Source organism: Histoplasma capsulatum (genome assembly GCF_000150115.1).
Source record: "Histoplasma capsulatum G186AR genomic scaffold supercont2.7, whole genome shotgun sequence".
NCBI classification, from domain to species: domain Eukaryota; kingdom Fungi; phylum Ascomycota; class Eurotiomycetes; order Onygenales; family Ajellomycetaceae; genus Histoplasma; species Histoplasma capsulatum.
In genome coordinates this window covers 790,648-807,044 of record NW_025544807.1, presented here as the reverse complement: position 1 = coordinate 807,044, position 16,397 = coordinate 790,648, and the positions used below count along the sequence as shown (strand labels likewise).

Sequence of the window (16,397 nt, the reverse complement as noted above, 5' to 3'; positions counted from 1 at the left end):
TTGGAATTGGACGTTAGAGATGCGATTGGGGGCTGCATAGAAAAGCATAGTGGATGAACGCACCATGGAGGTGTTGGTAAATTGGCCGAAAAGACTTTATTTGTGTATTAATATAAAATGCGAATCACAGGTTGCTTGAGTAAACAATCTCGAAATAGACGCTCGTTTGGAGAAATCTGGAATCGCGACACATGGCCGCTCCCGCCTTTGTGGGACTTATTGAGACTGCGCTACTTCTTCCGGAAAACATTTGAAATCGCAATTCTGGATAATAGTAATAATAGTTAACTGACAAACGAACGAATATCCAATGCCACTTTGGAATCATTTCCACCATTCCACTCCACGGTCTGAAAAGCCCAATCATAACATGAGAGCTCACCCTACTCCGGAGCATCAACTGGTTCAATGTTCCAAATACTATCCGCATACTCCGCGATAACCCTATCAGACGAGAAAAATCCCATCCTCGACACGCTCAAAATACACTTCTCCAACCAGCCATCTTGATCCCGATAGGCTTCATCCACCATATCTTGCGTCGTGATATAAGAATGGAAATCGTCTGAGACCAGGTAGTAATCTCCATGTTCGGTGATTGCCGAAATCAGTGCCGAAAATGAGCTGGCATCGCCAAACGTCCCTGACTTGATGGTATCAAAGACAGCGGTCAGGTGGTTACCTAGGGTGACGTTATCCTTCTCATAAATATGGGCATGGCGGAGATCTTCAACGTCTTCAGCGAGAGTACCGAAAAGGAAGATGTTTTGTTCTCCAATCTCGCGGGTAATCTCGATCTAGGGGTTATATGTATATGATTAGAAGTTGGGTCATTCGGAACATGATAAGGTGGACTCACATTCGCGCCATCGCATGTGCCAATTATAAGTCCCCCATTAAGGACGAATTTCATATTACTTGTCCCGCTAGCCTCCGTACCAGCGGTTGAGATATGCTCGCTGATATCCGAAGCAGGGCAAATCATTTCCGCCTTGCTAACGTTATAGTCTTCCACGAAGATGACTTTCAAGAGATCACCAACATCCGGATCACTGTTAACAACCGACCCCACTTGGTTGATAAGATGGATAATGGATTTCGCCATCCAGTATCCTGGTGCAGCTTTCCCCCCAAAGATTGACACACGAGGAACAAGTTTTGCTCGTTCGTTAGCACTCATTGCTTTTATTTTAAGATACCTGTGTATTACGCCAAAAATGTTTAATTGTTGCCGCTTGTATTCGTGGATCCGCTTAACCTGTATATCAAACAGCGCTTTCGGGTCGACACGGATCCCGGTGGTACTAAAGATATGGTTCGCAAGGCGAACCTTGTTAGCATGTTTGATATCCGCCCACTCTCTCCTGAAAGATTCGTCGTCGATGTATGCCTCAAGCTTATCGAGTAACGTGAGATCCTTCAAAAAGCCGTCACCAAGCTTCGACGCAATGAGATTAGAGAGGCGAGGATTGGCCTGGTGGAGCCATCTTCTAGGGGTGATGCCGTTTGTTACGTTTGTGAATTTGTCCGGTCCATATATCTCGACGAAATCCTTAAATATAGTCGTCTTGATGAGGTCGGAGTGTAGCTCTGCCACGCCATTGACTTTGTGAGATCCGATAATTGCCAAATGAGCCATTCGAACCATTTTCGGCTGAGACTCTTCGATTATCGAAACGTTCCTTAACAGATCACGATCCTTCGGGAACATTTTCTCCACCATTTGAAGGAAGAGCAAATTTATATCGTAGATAATTTGCAAATGCCTGGGAAGGAGGGTCTGGATCAGAGGAACGGACCATTTCTCCAAGGCTTCGGGCAAAACAGTGTGATTCGTATAGCCGAATGTGCTGGAAACGATAGTCCAAGCCGCATTCCATTCTAGTCCCTCTTGGTCAATGAGGATTCGCTGCAGTTCCACTATTGCAAGAGTTGGATGCGTGTCATTCAGCTGGATCGCCACTTGATCAGGGAACTCTGACCATGCGCGTTTAGTCTTCTTGAATCGCCTAACAATATCATAAAGTGAAGCCGCACACCAAAAGTATTGCTGTTTCAAGCGCAGTTCCTTGCCGCGGTCAAGGCTGTCATTAGGGTAGAGAACAGCCGATATGGTCTCCGCGCGCTGCTGATCAGTGACAGCGCTTTCATATTCGCCTGCGTTGAATTTTTGGAAATCAAACTCCCCACTGGCAGCCTTGCTTGACCAAAGACGGAGGTTGTTGGTTGTTGGTGTTGCATAGCCAGGAATGGGCACATCATAGGCAACTGCTTGAACAATTTCTCCGTCTTCCCAAGAGTAGTTAGTTTTACCATTTTCATCCTGATATTTTCTAACCGAACCATAAAACTGGATATCAACAGTAACATCATGGCGAGGGAACTCCCATGGGTTGAAATCGAGCCAGTAATCAGGGACTTCAATCTGATAGCCGTTGATTATCTCTTGCTTAAAAATGCCGTATCGATATCGCAATCCATACCCCCATGCAGGGTAGTTAAGAGATGCGAGGCTGTCAAGGAAGCAGGCTGCAAGACGTCCAAGTCCGCCGTTTCCCAAAGCCGCATCATGCTCTTGGCTAATGACATCCTCGATACGAAAGCCAAGGTCTTTCAGACCGTCTACAATAGTTGCATTAGTGGTGACCTTAGGACCGGGGACGGGTATCATACCTCTCGCAACTTGCTTCAATCCCACATTCAGCATCGCATTGTCCAAAGCTCGCCCCATCAAAAATTCAAGAGAAAGATCTACAGAGTCAGCAGAATCGCGAAACAGACCCGGGGGCTAAATACATACAGTAAACTCTCTTCTGGTCTGCAAATGTCTGTCGCTGTTGAGTTTTATTCCATTCAATAATAAGTCGGTCACGAAATGCCAATGCAGTGCCAGAATATGCCGCCCTATGGACACAGTGAGCTCATTCGAATTGGAATTGACATACTCCTTGGGGGGTCTACGCAAAGAACCTACAATTCATCACAGTTGAAGAGCGACCGAGCAAGGGTAGTCTCGACATGGCGAACAACTTCTTTCTATTCCTTTCGTTAATAAGCTTCCAATACTCCAGAAAAAAGGTTGTTTAAAAAAAAATGATTTAAAACAATACATACCCCGAATTCATCTTTCGTCTTGAATTCTTCTGCAGACTACCATAAGTCATCAAAGACACGCTGTTAGTACTCATACACCTATTAAACAGGAAATATTCGAAGGCAAGGACAGTAATCATACAAACTTGCGCCAGCTACATGTTCAAACAAAACATTAGCTTAACTTCCTCCCTAGAAAATTCAATGCAAAGCCACCTAGTAACAATAGGCAATTTTTCCGATACTGAAAGGCAGCCCTAGGGTGGGGAGTGTGTGCAGAAGCAATACATACGCTTCTCGCTGCGGTTCCGGGATGCTGGCTTCGACTTTTTTGATATCCTGGGGCAGCAACCCAGTAAATGTACGTTTATGTTTCGGGCGGCTGAATCCAGGTCCAACGGGTCCCTGCAGATCTGATATTGGAGCTCCGATTGACGGACGACGTTCGCGGGTGGGACTGGTCATGACTGGCGATGAATTGGCAAGTCGTAGTTGATTGGCAGTGCGGTTAATTGGAGAAATTCTTCAGGGAATGCGTATATCTATCGCATATTTGAACGTGTTTGTTAACTGGAACTTTTGGAGAAATTTCGCGAGGATGATGCAATTCGCGGGGTGATTATGACGACGTTTTAGCACAATGACGGCCCCGCAAGCAAGGAGGTGGAAATGTATGTTATGATAACGAATGATGCGTAAAAAATAATATAGTAGTTACCTGTGAATAAAGAATGCACAGTGGATACTGGTATTCTAGACGACTGAGGGGAAATAGCGATTAGCAAAATAGCCGTCAGCGGAGGGGTTGTTTGTATCTGGCGGGGAAGTCAGTAAAGTATTTAAGTCTTCCACCGCAACAAACAGTCAAGTGCGACACACCTCTGAAGTCAATCGGCCAGTTCCCTGAGAGAAGCGGAACAGGAGAAGAGATGGCGATATTTGAATATGAATAAGATGTTCAACAAAATATGGCTTCCTTCTGCAACATCCTCATCAGTCGCTGGAGGCGTATCTGGCGGGGCGATGGTACGATCGCATACCTGATTTGATCCCAGCAGAGAACTCAGCATCCCTTGGGAAAGTCACTTGAGCCATTCCTGGTCAATGGCATTCCAAGTTCTGTGAGTGATGCGCCCGTAGAGTGAGGAAACACGTTCCAGAACCTATTGGCACAACAGTCTTTACTAGTAAACTTCCTCGATCCTGGGAGATCCAATGGGGCGAGTGATGATAAACACACATGCAGTTTGATTTGCTAAACATGCTGCATGCACTAAGAAAAAGGTAGGAATTGGAAACGATATCAAAAAGTCTAAGAGGATAGAAGTACTAGTAGAGTGTGCATTGTTTAAAACACTAATACTACATGCGTCTTTGTGGCCATCCGACTACATCATGGAGATCCAACCGGCTGTTCCGGGAAAGACGGACACTCTGGCTTCCACTTGCGCTTGACGAGACGATTCGGTTGATCATCGACTTCTCACCGTGGGGACTTATCCATCTAATTCTGAGTGATGCTTCGGGCATAATATTAAAGCCATCCCTACTCCTCATCTAGCTCCGGACTTGTCTACAGTATTTTATACAAATTAAACCTGGGAAAAAATGAAAACAAAAAATTGAAGGCGCTATAGTATCTAATTGTCGCCTCACTTCATGCAAGCCCGTCGTGAGCTTCAAAATGCAAAGTACTATTCTTTTCAAATGGAGCAAAGGTCCTCCTCAATAGGACCAGATGTTTTCTACTTCTACCTCTCTCTATTTATCCATCCGTTGCCCCTTTAGTCAATAACCGGATCATCCACCCTCACATCTAATCAAGATTAGTCCCGCTTTCGTCACAATCTCCCTTGCCTGAATACCGCTTTGTCGTGCACACAGCTAGCACAAACCTTCCCATCCATCGTCAGAAGACTCCCTGTGAAATTAACGAACTTCTTCCCCGCAGCCACCAGCTGAACCACGACCCTCACCTTTGTACCCACCGGTATAGGCCTCAGAAAGGTCACTGTCAATGTCCGACTGAGCGTCGAAAGCGTCGGGTCGCTACCGGGAACTGACAGCACTGCTGCCGACGTTAGCACGTCCAGAATCGTCGTTGAGCAGCCGCCGTGTAATATTCCCAGCGAATTGCACATTCGCCCTGTCACTGTGAATTCGAATTCGACGGTGCTCGGCTCGACTTTGACGAGCTTGACGGCCTTCATACATGACGCATCCCAACTGGAGGTCTCAGGGTAGGCGGAAGCGGTGTTGAGGATGGACTGAATCTTGTCCCAAGGGGTTTTTTCTTTGTTGGTACCCATGTTATGGAGGATTGTAACGAACGAACGTGCGTGTGAGGGATGATTCGCAAGATTATGTTGGAGGCAGCGGCAAACAGTGGGGCTTCGGATGCTTCTGCTTGCAAACTATGATAACGTTCTGCACAGCCGCTAAGCCGCTGAAGAACAGGGGGAAAAAATGGGATAGGACGATCTGATATCAGAGCAGAGATTGAGAGGAGGGAGAGATTTGCGATTTGTCCGGAATGTAGGGTTCTCAACTATCCCAAGGCCTAGGGAAACAACTCAATGCCCAGCGTTTCTGTGGACACTCGTTTGAGGCCGTTTTTTAATTCAACCTCGGTAGTTCTGCTCACTGGCAAACGATGCACGCACAAAGATATAGATAGGTTAACCCTGGGAAGCGCCCCAAACTATGAAAAGGGAATAAGCCCCATAAAAATCATGATTACGAAGCTGCGGTGCAATGTAAACCACTTCGAGTATGGCGACAATTGCGTCCAATGGTGGGGAGAAAGAGCCAAAGGGATACATCGGATTCTCCTGTCAGCCTGAGTAAGCACAGCATAGCCGATCGGTTATGTTTGGTTAGCCGAAGAAAAGGTAAAAAGAAATGCGGTTTTCCTTGTGAAGCCGTGAGTATAAATTCCGTCGAGAAATTTACCTGGCATTGCTGGGTTAACGACCGATGTCGAATATGTTTGAGCTATTAATCCGTATTTCTACATTTTTAACCAAGTTAACCAGCAGGCGCAGTCAGCGATACGGAGATAGTCAGGCCCAGGCACTAGTAACATCTCCAATAAAGTTCTGCAATTTACACATAGCTAGTTAACACAACAATTTTGCATATCAAAAAATGGATAAATAAGAAAAATAAAATATTACTGTTTCAAGAAAAGAACTCCCTTGTGGCATTCGTATTAAAATATGGAGAACGATAATCTGTGGATAAGATTAACTTCTATCTCTATGTTTAGTGGTAATAGCGAGAGATTGGATAGTTATTCAAACTTGAACTCTATATCGCGCACAGGCTATCCGCCACGGTGAGGCTAAACGCCTGACTTCTTCCTTTTACTCGTCCCCACCATTTCCACCCCGCATCATGGTTAATAAACAATGCAAGGAGAATATAGTCATGGAAGGATGTGTGGTTTAGATCATCTCCCGTCTCCCCAAAGCGAAAAGATAAAAAAGGGCTGAAATCTGGCGCGAAAATGAGCTCGTCGGGCAAGAAATCACCCATCAGGACCACGCAGACTTCAACATGGACATTGAGAGCAACCCTGAGACTTGCGACATTATTTGCTGCCTGTGTTTCTCTTTTACTGGGTGTGGTTTTGCATATCAATGACTTGCCAGATGGTTTGCGTCTCTACAGATGGAAGACAAGCAATTGGGAATATCGCCGGGAGAGAGTTAAGGACGCATTCGTGAACAGCTGGGATGCCTATACAAAATACGCCTGGGGTTCGTTCTGATAGTCCTTGCCAATACCTACCTGTAAACTCATAGACTCGACGTGTGGACTAACAAAAACTAAACATTCCCCATCCCGCGCTTCCTCAGGCCAGGATGAATTCCACCCAATCTCGAAAACAGGCACCCAAATGAGCCCGGAGGGCCTGGGCTGGATTATTGTTGACAGCCTAGACACAATGATGATCATGAACCTAACCACTCAACTGGGAGCCGCCCGCAAATGGCTCCAACGTAAACTTACATATGATCAAGACCAAGACGTCAACACGTTTGAGACGACGATTCGCATGCTCGGCGGCTTTCTCTCTGCACATTACCTTTCAGGCCAACTCCCAGGTGCCGCCTCTCGACGAGACTTCGTATATTTGTCAAAGGCGGTTGACCTGGCAGATCGACTTCTCGGTGCATATGAATCCCCATCGGGGATCCCGTATGCAAGTATCCACCTGCGGACAAAACAAGGAATCGTTTCGCATGCTGACGGCGGAGCTTCTTCGATGGCGGAAGCAGCAAGTCTCCAACTGGAAATGAAATATCTCGCCAACCTTACTGGCAATGAAATATACTGGCGCAAAGCGGAGAAAGTAATGCAAACCCTTGACGACAACGTCATGGAAGATGGCCTCCTCCCCATTTTTGTAGACCCACAAAGCGGTCGCTTTACAACTAATGAAATTCGCCTCGGGAGTCGCGGTGATTCATACTACGGTATACTCCGCCTGCTATCCTAATCCTCACTAGAACTCTCAAACTGACTACAAACAGAATATCTCTTAAAACAGTATCTGCAGACCTCTGAACCAATCTATCTTGAAATGTGGTCTGAAGCCTTATCCGGAATCCAAAAGCACATGATCACCACGACGAAATATTCAAACATGCATTTTGTCTCCGAATTGCCCTCTGGAATTGGCGGTAAACTATCCCCCAAGATGGATCACCTCGTCTGCTTCTTGCCAGGAACAATTGCATCAGGTGTAACTGGCGGGCTCACAGTAGCAGAAGCGAAAAAGAGCCACGGTTGGAGCGACGAGAAAGAGAAGCAGATGAACCTTGCCAAAGAGCTTATCAAGACATGCTGGGGCATGTACAAAGTCACGAAGACAGGGTTGGCTCCCGAAATCACCTGGTTCGATGCGGACGATGCGGACCTCAAGCCTGTTCCGGGAAAGAGTCGCCTTCCTCGCAGCAGAGATTCCATTTCCGGCTGGAAACAAGATTACATTGTCATGCCGCTTGATGCGCATAACCGACAGCGTCCGGAAACGATAGAAAGCCTGTTTATGATGTGGCGGATAACTGAGGACCCCATGTATCGGGAATGGGGTTGGGAGATATTCGAGGCGTTTGAGAAATATACCATTCCTTCCCATGGGGAAGGGTATGTATCTCTTGGCGACGTAAATAGTATCCCACCTGCGACCAGGGATAACATGGAGAGCTTTTGGCTGGTAGGTTCAACAGTTATCTACCAGCAGCAGCAGCAGCAGCAGCAGCAGCACCCTTAAGATACTTAAAATAAGCAGCTGGGTTACTAATCTTCTTTTTTCATCCAGGCTGAGACTCTGAAATATCTCTACCTCTTATTCTCGCCAAGGGAACTCCTCCCACTCACAGAGGTGGTTTTCAACACAGAAGCTCATATTTTCCCCCGGATCAATTCCACGAAGTTTCGAACAGGATGGGCAAGGAAGCCAAGACGGCATTGATTTGAGACAACTTGACTACTGGCACGATTCGTTAGAATTTATACCCCCTTTTGTTACTTGTGTACACAATTAAACTCTTAAGTTGATGGAACAGAGATAGAAATCTAGAAGATGCCTGTCCCTATGAGGATATTTTACTCTTCATTGAGAGGATTCAAATGAATATATCACTTTTCCCAGTCTCTGTTTCAGATCATTTCATTTTCATTTACTCTCCGGTTTCAACAGGAGCTCTTATCACCAGATTAACAATCAGTAAATATTTGGTAAATGAGAATAAAAATTTTTTGAGAATGGACTCCCAGCAAGTCAGATCAACCCAAAGGAAAATACCATAGAATGCAGGACTTGAACAACCAAGCTTGAGGAATCAATTCTCTTAGCCTTCTCTAACTGTTTAAGGCCTTGCCTCTTATCGTTCCACAACTCCGTAAATAGATTATCTGTATTTAATATTATACTATCTAATAGTATAACGCTCTCGTTTTCCGTTTCCCCAGCGCAAATCGATGGTTCTACGGTGGTCGGGCCGCATAGATGGTTTAGTTAACTAAGTCCACTTTTGAGGTTGTGATTGATCAATACCAAATGCTGAGCATCAACATGGTTTGAATTGGACAAACGGGGATAGAGTTTAGCCCCCTTTCCTACCCTTTCCTAGAACTTCACAATCCTCTACAACATTGTAATTACCCTTCCCCCCCCCCCCCCCCCCCCCCCTCCCCTCCTTTTTTTTTGTCTCCTGCTTGGCACAATATTTTTCAAGAATGCGCACAGTCGATAGATAATTTATTCCCATCAACTTACTAAACAAGTGGTCAGCATGGCCTGAGCTCAGTTGTCAGCCACAGAAAAATACACTCTATGGAGCAGTTGACCAGGGTGAGAACAGTTTTCTAGCCACGTTCAACAAGTTCCTCCCATAAGACTCGGCCAGGTAGGTACCTCTATCTTGTAAACCCTTTGGTTCCGGGCTGGCTTGGGAGTTGGGTAGGCTGGCTTAAAATTTGTTTGCAGTCCATTCAGTAGTTAATGAATTAACTAATGTGTTTTAGAGTGAAGAAATGATTGAGCTGGATTTAACTGGTCAGGAAGGAAAAGAGAGGTTTTTGATTACATTAGCCAATGCATGCGTCTGCTTGAAAATGCCAATAGTTCGAAGCTATGCAGAAGTAATAAAAAAAACAAATCGCGTAAATTTCTTCAGAGAATGAGGGTGGGGTGGTTTTTCATCCCCCCAACAGAAAAGAGCAAACAGCGATATTATGAGAAGTACTCGAGCCCGAAGAATAAAAGCTGAACAAAAGAAAACAAATTCTAATGAAATGTATCTATAGATGCAGGGAGAGGTAAGAGTGTTTCTGGCATTAGGTAAAAAATCAATAAGAATACAGACACAGCACATCCATTAAAAGAAAGAAAACCCAACTGTTGAAATGCGTCGCCGAGGGAGAACCAGAACAAAATGGAAAGGGGGTTGTGTAACCAAAAAAAAAAAGGGGGCGCGGGGGGGGAATTAAAGCTGAGGGTTTACTGAGAAGCATTGAGCCATCCGCTACCTTCACCTATCCAACAAACAAGGTGTTACTTCTTCTCCGCCTTCAAATCTTCCGTAGCCTCACTATTCGACAACGACTGGGTAGGCGCGGACAGGTCCACGACTGTAAATGGATCGCAACGAACTGGCTCATCGAGATTCAGTGGTGAAATTGCCGGCTCCAGAGGCTGGTCCTTTAGCTGTTGTTTATCAGCGGCGGTGAGAGTTGGTGGCGAAATGGGCGCAGATATGACCATCGACGGTGGGACGGAATCCTTGTCTCGCGATGGCAATGCAGTTGGTGGTAGCTCGGGTGGGGAAGGATTATTTGTTGAGCTGACAGCAATGGCATCATCAATCCTGGCATTGGAATTAGTGCGATTGCTGTCGTTCTCATTATCAGGAGTAATAATATCCCTTCTGTTTAAATCTCTGCTTCCTCGAGGTATCTGCCCACTGCTATTGTTATGATTAACATTATTTTGAATATCCGGATCAAAACTATGAGTGCCGCTGCTCTTCCATAGTAGGTTTCCCCATCCCTTGCGGCTAAAGCTCGTGCTAGGGCTTGACACGGAACCACTATAATCGTGTCCTTTGCCCTGTACCCCCTCGCGGTTCTTTCCAGCCAAATCACCCGGATAATTCGAGCTCTGTGTGGTAGTTAGGGATAAGCTCTGAGGAAAAGCCAATGGGGTGGTCGATGACACCGGGCTATTGTTGCCACTGGCTTTCTTCTCTTGCCATTCCTTTCTCCTATCGTTTGCCCACGCGCCCCAGGAACTAAAATAGGAAGATGCACGTTGCCCCGCCGCAGCGACGGTCGCTTGTGCCTGTGCAATGTCAACTACTGGTGCTTTTCTGGCGCCAAATGTCCATGGTCCTGCACCGCTGGAGGTTGCAATCGTCGAAATCGATGTTCTGGGAGATGATATTGAGTTATTGTCCACCGACTCAGACCCTGCGAATTCTTCGGAGTATCTCCGTTGGTGCTCGTTTTTCTTGCGCTGGTTTATGTCAGCCCAGAAACTGTTGAATGCAAAGTTTACTCTCTTTTGGCTAGTGGCCAAATGCTTGTTGAGAGCTTCGCGGCCCTCACGAACTCGCTCATCCAAGTGCAACTCGGCTATTTGTTGGGCAAGTCGTCGTTGAATGTCATGAATACCCAGGCCGCCAGCGCAGGGATGGCGTGGCTCCACAATTGAGAACAAATGAGAATCAGATGTGAGCCGGTGGAACAGAGCATAGTTCGGCGTTGTCCTCCAACGCTCAAGGAAGTGTGTACCGAACTCAGACACTGGGTCCCCTTCAATATCTAAACCTGGTGATAAAGTTCCCGAACCGCAATGCATTTCATGATGGAGCTTTTCGCAAGAGAGGAGGGCTAATAGATACTCTTCAAATTGAAGACGGATGAATTCTTCGGAACCCAAATATCCATGGGTATTAGGCCGCTCTGGCTGGGCGTCATCCCAGGTTTCATAGATGCTTTGTGTGAGAAAATCAATCCATCGCCTGTCAGCTGCGGAAAGAGAAAGGGCAGATCTTAACGATGGCGAGGAGATGTTGATCGTATTTTCGTCGAGCTATGGATTTCCCACGTCAACAAAAACCAATAGTTTTATGTCAAATATTTGCGACCCTTACATTGATGAGAATATCACTGTATCGGTCCTTCTGCTGCAACAACAGGGAATTGGTGGATCCAACTACGTATGACTTCGTACCGTAATCGGCAAGGAGATCCAGGCGCTGGAGAGGTATATAGGGACCAAACATGCTTCCCTTAACAAAAACTTAGAACTATCCAATCTATTAGTGGAAAGGTCGGGTGGATTGGGAAGCAAACCTTGCCGAAGATCTGAAGAGGTAAACCCATATATGCCAGCACTAATAATCTGTCAATAATCGGAAATACATACGATCAATTGCTGAGGTGGCTTACATGAGCTCCTCTCACTAGTCTTGAGAGACGTAGGTTTCACAGTAGACTCCCCATAACTATCAAAGGACGGGTCCGCGCAATCTTCAAGGTGGTGAATAAGTCCGGGTATCAAAGAAATAAGCGAAAATTGGATCATGCAGAGGCGTTCGCAACGGGTGCCAAAGAAAAGCATCTAGCAGACTGTAAGCTACATGTTCGGTGACTTCCGAGGGGGGAACAATGTACATTGCGTACTTTTGGTTGAAGTAACAAGCACTTAAAGAAGACCAGAGTCTGATGTTTGAATTCATAGATCATCTCTCGTAACGAAAGGCCTTCCCGCAGAATATTAGCAAAGTAAAGGGAAATGAACTCCACAGTATCTTACCCAAGATCCCATCCTGTTGGCCTTCATCATTGTCTAAACTTTCCGCCAGGCTTTCTTGGAATATCTGGACAGCAGAGGACTTAAGTGAGCGACGTATTCTACCTCGCAATGGACATAAGTATCAGACACATACCTTTAAAATATCCGTATCCGAGAAATCCCTAACAATCCCCAATTAATGTCAGCAAAAGGAGAGGACAAAATAACAACAAAGACATCCCCACCCCAATCCTCATTTATAGCCAATTTCGATCACACCAACGCCAATCAACCTTTTATGTCATCTTTTAGAGATCCACCTCCATGGACTAACTGTTCCAACCAAAACATACCTCTGCGCAAACCACGCGGATGTAACAATGGATAGCTTCTGTCTCAACTGCCCGAAATGCCTGGGTTCATCAATCACAGCCACAACCGCTTTCTGGACCGTCGATCTTGTCACTTCAGGGGGTCGATTGATCAGTGATGCAGAATCTATCTGGCGTGTGCATGATATTCCGAAGAGGGAGGTCGCGGGCTCTGAGTCCAATGCGCTCTGCTGGAGTGTAAAGTACGAGAAGTCCTCGGTGGAGCTGGAAAATAGAAGTTAGTATCTGGGCTTCAGTAAGAACACACAAAGTTTTGACAATGCGTGAGAAGGAGGGTGCATTTTTGGAGACGTACGCATGCGCTCCATCTGACAGTGCCATAAACGGTAATAAAGACCAATCATTCTTTACAAGGACATCAGCTCCCTGCTTGCAGAAGCAGTGCTCAACCTCTGGGCCTCTGCAACATTTTCCCGGTCAAGTTAGTAGACAATAAGAACACAGTGTGGAGATTTTCAAACGGAATTTGATGCACATGTAAATATGTAAATTTTGTCTCCCAGATCAAACTCACTGCATAACTGCACGTTAATTGAACGACCGGGGAGACGTCATACAGGAAGCTCACTAACCTGGCATGATGAAAATCTATAACCAAGATAATAGGTTCGCGATCTTTTCTACGTCGCATTTTATATACTGCTTTTGGCCCTTCTTTCTCCAAGCAAGCTCCTTCCGTTATCCCTTCTCTAATTTTTTCCTTGTTATCCTTCTCCGGCACTCTTCTCAAATCGGGGGATTGGTGATCGTCTGATTGGGCGACAAGGGTTTGGATAGGAAAGGAGATAAATTTTTGCAAGTGAATAAAATGAAGCGAAGCATCAATAAAGAGGCGTATTTTCTATCTCATTGCTGGGTCTACCCTCAAATGGTAGAATGATGTTGATGCTGCACATGTTGTTGGCAGGGATCCATGGATGGGCTGTCTGATAAGGTCACGTGGGTAAGGTAGAACTCAGACGTATTCAAGCGCTCTTTTAACGTAAAAGAATGATCCGCCTTATATCTCTATAATAGTTTCAACTAAAGAATATGTAACAAAAACAAAAGAAAAAGAAAAGAAAAATCCTCCATTAAATCCGGATGCTTTGGCAGAGAATGAAATGATCGTTTGCTTCTTGATTAAAAGGAAATGAGAGTGAGAAACGGAAACAGCAAAAAAGGAGGTTGAAAAAACATATAGCAAGCAAACAAAAACGGGCTATATCCTTTTTAAGGCGTCGATGTAACAACCGTGGCTGATAATGCGAGGTAGTTGTTGCTCTATTGAATGTTAGAAAGTAGGATGAAAAAGAGGCTGGACCAACAAAGCAAGGGGGTCATAAAGACGTCGAGCGGATAAGGAAGGACGAGGGGATTGAATAAAGAGCAAAGATGAGGACCGCAATGTGGTAATAATCCCCCTAACCACGAAGTAATATTCATCCGCCTCCTTATCCAAAGAAGTTATCAACCAGCCCGACCATTCCACAATTGAAACACACTACGTTGGAAAGAAGAAATGGGAAACCCTAGCTTCTTAAGCCACACAGAATTAAACAAGATAACAAAGACAAAAATTCCGGCACCGATGTATGACGACACAGAAGTAAATAGGTGGCAATGACACTTGGATTGGAATGTATGCGCATGCGAAGATTCATCCATCAAAGATTTATTAAATTGCAGGGAACCGAAGTCGGTTATGCAGCGGAATGGTATGGATCATTAGAAAGAGAGAAAAGAACGTTATCATAGAATTTTGTTGTGTGAGATTGTGCAAAGGTATGGCATTTGTGAGGCCCGCTCGTGCACACCAATGAGTGTATAACGAGATTAAGGCGCCACGGATCCCGTTAAAGGTGATAGCCAGAGGCGGTACATGCAGTAAGAAGAGGAGTGATGATGACTAACTGCGAAAGAGCAAGACGACAAAAGAAGGAACGCAACGGCGTGAAATTTCTCTTGTTAGGTATGCATTGGCTCATTCCGTTTGGTTTTTGTTATTGAACACGGCAGGGTGTATATCAATAGGACTCGCTGGGAGAAAGCGGTGATTTCCGACTCTCAACTTTCAAATATATAGATATTTATATTTATATTTAAGTCGGTATTCGAATTTTATTCTCTCACATTTCAGTCCCTTTGTAAATTAAGAGACGACCTGTTGGGTGGCGCCTTCTACCGTTTCGGGTGGCACTTGATTGTTTGGATCGTGTGCTACCTGGTCAACATTGTGGTAATCGAGGATTTCAGAATACCTAAATATCCGTCAATGATCAGTCGTTAGTCATCGATATTCGCTGGCTAAAGGAAATCATGTCTTCGAAAGTAGGTTATTTAATGAGAATTTAGACGAGGGAGGGATCTGGGCATTACATCATGATCTTCCAGGTATCAACAGGGAGGTCGGCATCATTAAACGACCAATCAAACTTCTCGTCAGCCACAGGCTCGTCAGTTGGGTCGTGATATGGTGCTAGGTATTCGTGTGCCAGAGAATCACCCGCTGTGATACGTTTCTTCGGATCAAATACTAGCATTCGTTCGAGGAGATCGATGGCTATTTTGTTGTCAATCAGTATTCGTATATCCTATATCCAGTGGTCCCAACAGCATCTGATGTGCCGGGGAAAAAAAAGCTGTTCCGTACCAAGAGGGTCTGCGTTCTGGAACTTGTTGCTTAGGGGCTGCCGCTCCCGCTTCGGCAGGGACTGGACAAATTGCAGTGTCTATATTCCAGTCAGATATTTTGAAGGAGATGCAAAATTTATTATTAGATCCTCTTGGATTTGCGTACATTGACACTACAGATGGTTTCGATCACATCATCTGGAGGAGTGCCTAGCAATTCCGTGATAATCGAGAATTGATTCACGTGGTCTTTCCCCGGAAACAGAGGCTTGCCTTCTAGCATCTCTGCAAAGATGCATCCTGCGCTCCATACATCTACCTCAACATCGTACTTTTGCCATGTGAGCATAATTTCGGGAGCACGGTAGTATCGTGTCGAAACGTAACCGGTCATTTGTGGGTCCTGAATACGCGCAAGGCCAAAATCGCAAATCTTCAGGTCGCAATTCTCGTTGATAAGGATGTTACTTGGTTTCAGATCCCGATGAACCACTCCAGCTGAGTGAACGTATTTCAATCCTCGCTTTGCAGGTGTCAGTGGGGCGTTTCTCAAAACACATTCCGCAACTATTCGATAAATGCTTTGCAGAATGAGGATCATGAGTAGGAGAGCGTACAAGAATCTGATACAGGAAGTATTGAATGAACTGCTTTTCAAGTGGTCTTGAGGTGAGCAATCTATGTAAATCTGTCCCAAGCAGTTCCGTGACAAAGTATCTATTATAATCAAGTGGGCCCATTAGCAATTGTCCAATCTGGACTCCAAGGAAGCCGTCTTTCATACATATCCTCAAGTGGCGAAATGAAAATATCGCTTAAACTGATAATCTGTGAAGGCGTTAGAGTATAAGATACGTTAAACCCTGAATTCAAATTGCACAAACATTCTCATGCCGCAGGTGCTTGAGTAACTTCAATTCTCTATACGTTCGTTTCGCTAGCACCGGGGTACTGAAAGGTTTCATAATTTCTTCACGGCAACAGCCAGT

General features: G+C 45.3%; 5 protein-coding genes across 5 annotated transcripts in view; 1 reads left to right on the top strand and 4 right to left on the bottom strand.

The window, feature by feature from the left end:
* Window positions 1-236: 236 nt before the first annotated feature.
* On the bottom strand, window positions 237-3,558 carry HCBG_05562 (glycogen phosphorylase; the record flags this gene model as incomplete). Its single annotated transcript, XM_045432611.1, has 5 exons — window positions 237-797; window positions 860-2,751; window positions 2,801-2,904; window positions 2,975-3,036; window positions 3,382-3,558. The coding sequence occupies 5 exons, from the start codon at window positions 3,556-3,558 to the stop codon at window positions 384-386; spliced, it is 2,649 nt and encodes an 882-aa protein (XP_045286727.1).
* Window positions 3,559-4,934: 1,376 nt separating this feature from the next.
* On the bottom strand, window positions 4,935-5,402 carry HCBG_05561 (uncharacterized protein; the record flags this gene model as incomplete). The annotated part of the gene is made up of 1 exon (XM_045432610.1): window positions 4,935-5,402. The coding sequence occupies one exon, from the start codon at window positions 5,400-5,402 to the stop codon at window positions 4,935-4,937; it is 468 nt and encodes a 155-aa protein (XP_045286726.1).
* A 1,199-nt stretch (window positions 5,403-6,601) lies between these two features.
* Window positions 6,602-8,374, top strand: HCBG_05560 (mannosyl-oligosaccharide 1,2-alpha-mannosidase; the record flags this gene model as incomplete). Its single annotated transcript, XM_045432609.1, has 3 exons — window positions 6,602-6,854; window positions 6,900-7,574; window positions 7,632-8,374. 3 exons carry the CDS (start codon window positions 6,602-6,604, stop codon window positions 8,372-8,374), a joined length of 1,671 nt encoding a protein of 556 aa, XP_045286725.1.
* Window positions 8,375-10,159: 1,785 nt separating this feature from the next.
* HCBG_05559 (uncharacterized protein) lies at window positions 10,160-13,426 on the bottom strand (the record flags this gene model as incomplete). Its single annotated transcript, XM_045432608.1, has 9 exons — window positions 10,160-11,698; window positions 11,760-11,897; window positions 11,962-12,002; window positions 12,058-12,229; window positions 12,292-12,371; window positions 12,425-12,488; window positions 12,558-12,585; window positions 12,757-12,999; window positions 13,368-13,426. 9 exons carry the CDS (start codon window positions 13,424-13,426, stop codon window positions 10,160-10,162), a joined length of 2,364 nt encoding a protein of 787 aa, XP_045286724.1.
* A 1,500-nt stretch (window positions 13,427-14,926) lies between these two features.
* The window catches only part of HCBG_05558 (mitogen-activated protein kinase), a gene marked incomplete at both ends in the record, with an annotated part of 1,964 nt that continues 493 nt past the window's right edge, over window positions 14,927-16,397 (bottom strand). Inside the window, 5 exons of the mRNA XM_045432607.1 lie at window positions 14,927-15,035; window positions 15,154-15,337; window positions 15,428-15,506; window positions 15,575-16,031; window positions 16,193-16,228. Coding sequence (XP_045286723.1) covers window positions 14,927-15,035; window positions 15,154-15,337; window positions 15,428-15,506; window positions 15,575-16,031; window positions 16,193-16,228 — 865 coding nt within the window. The remainder of the gene's footprint in view (window positions 15,036-15,153; window positions 15,338-15,427; window positions 15,507-15,574; window positions 16,032-16,192; window positions 16,229-16,397) is intronic.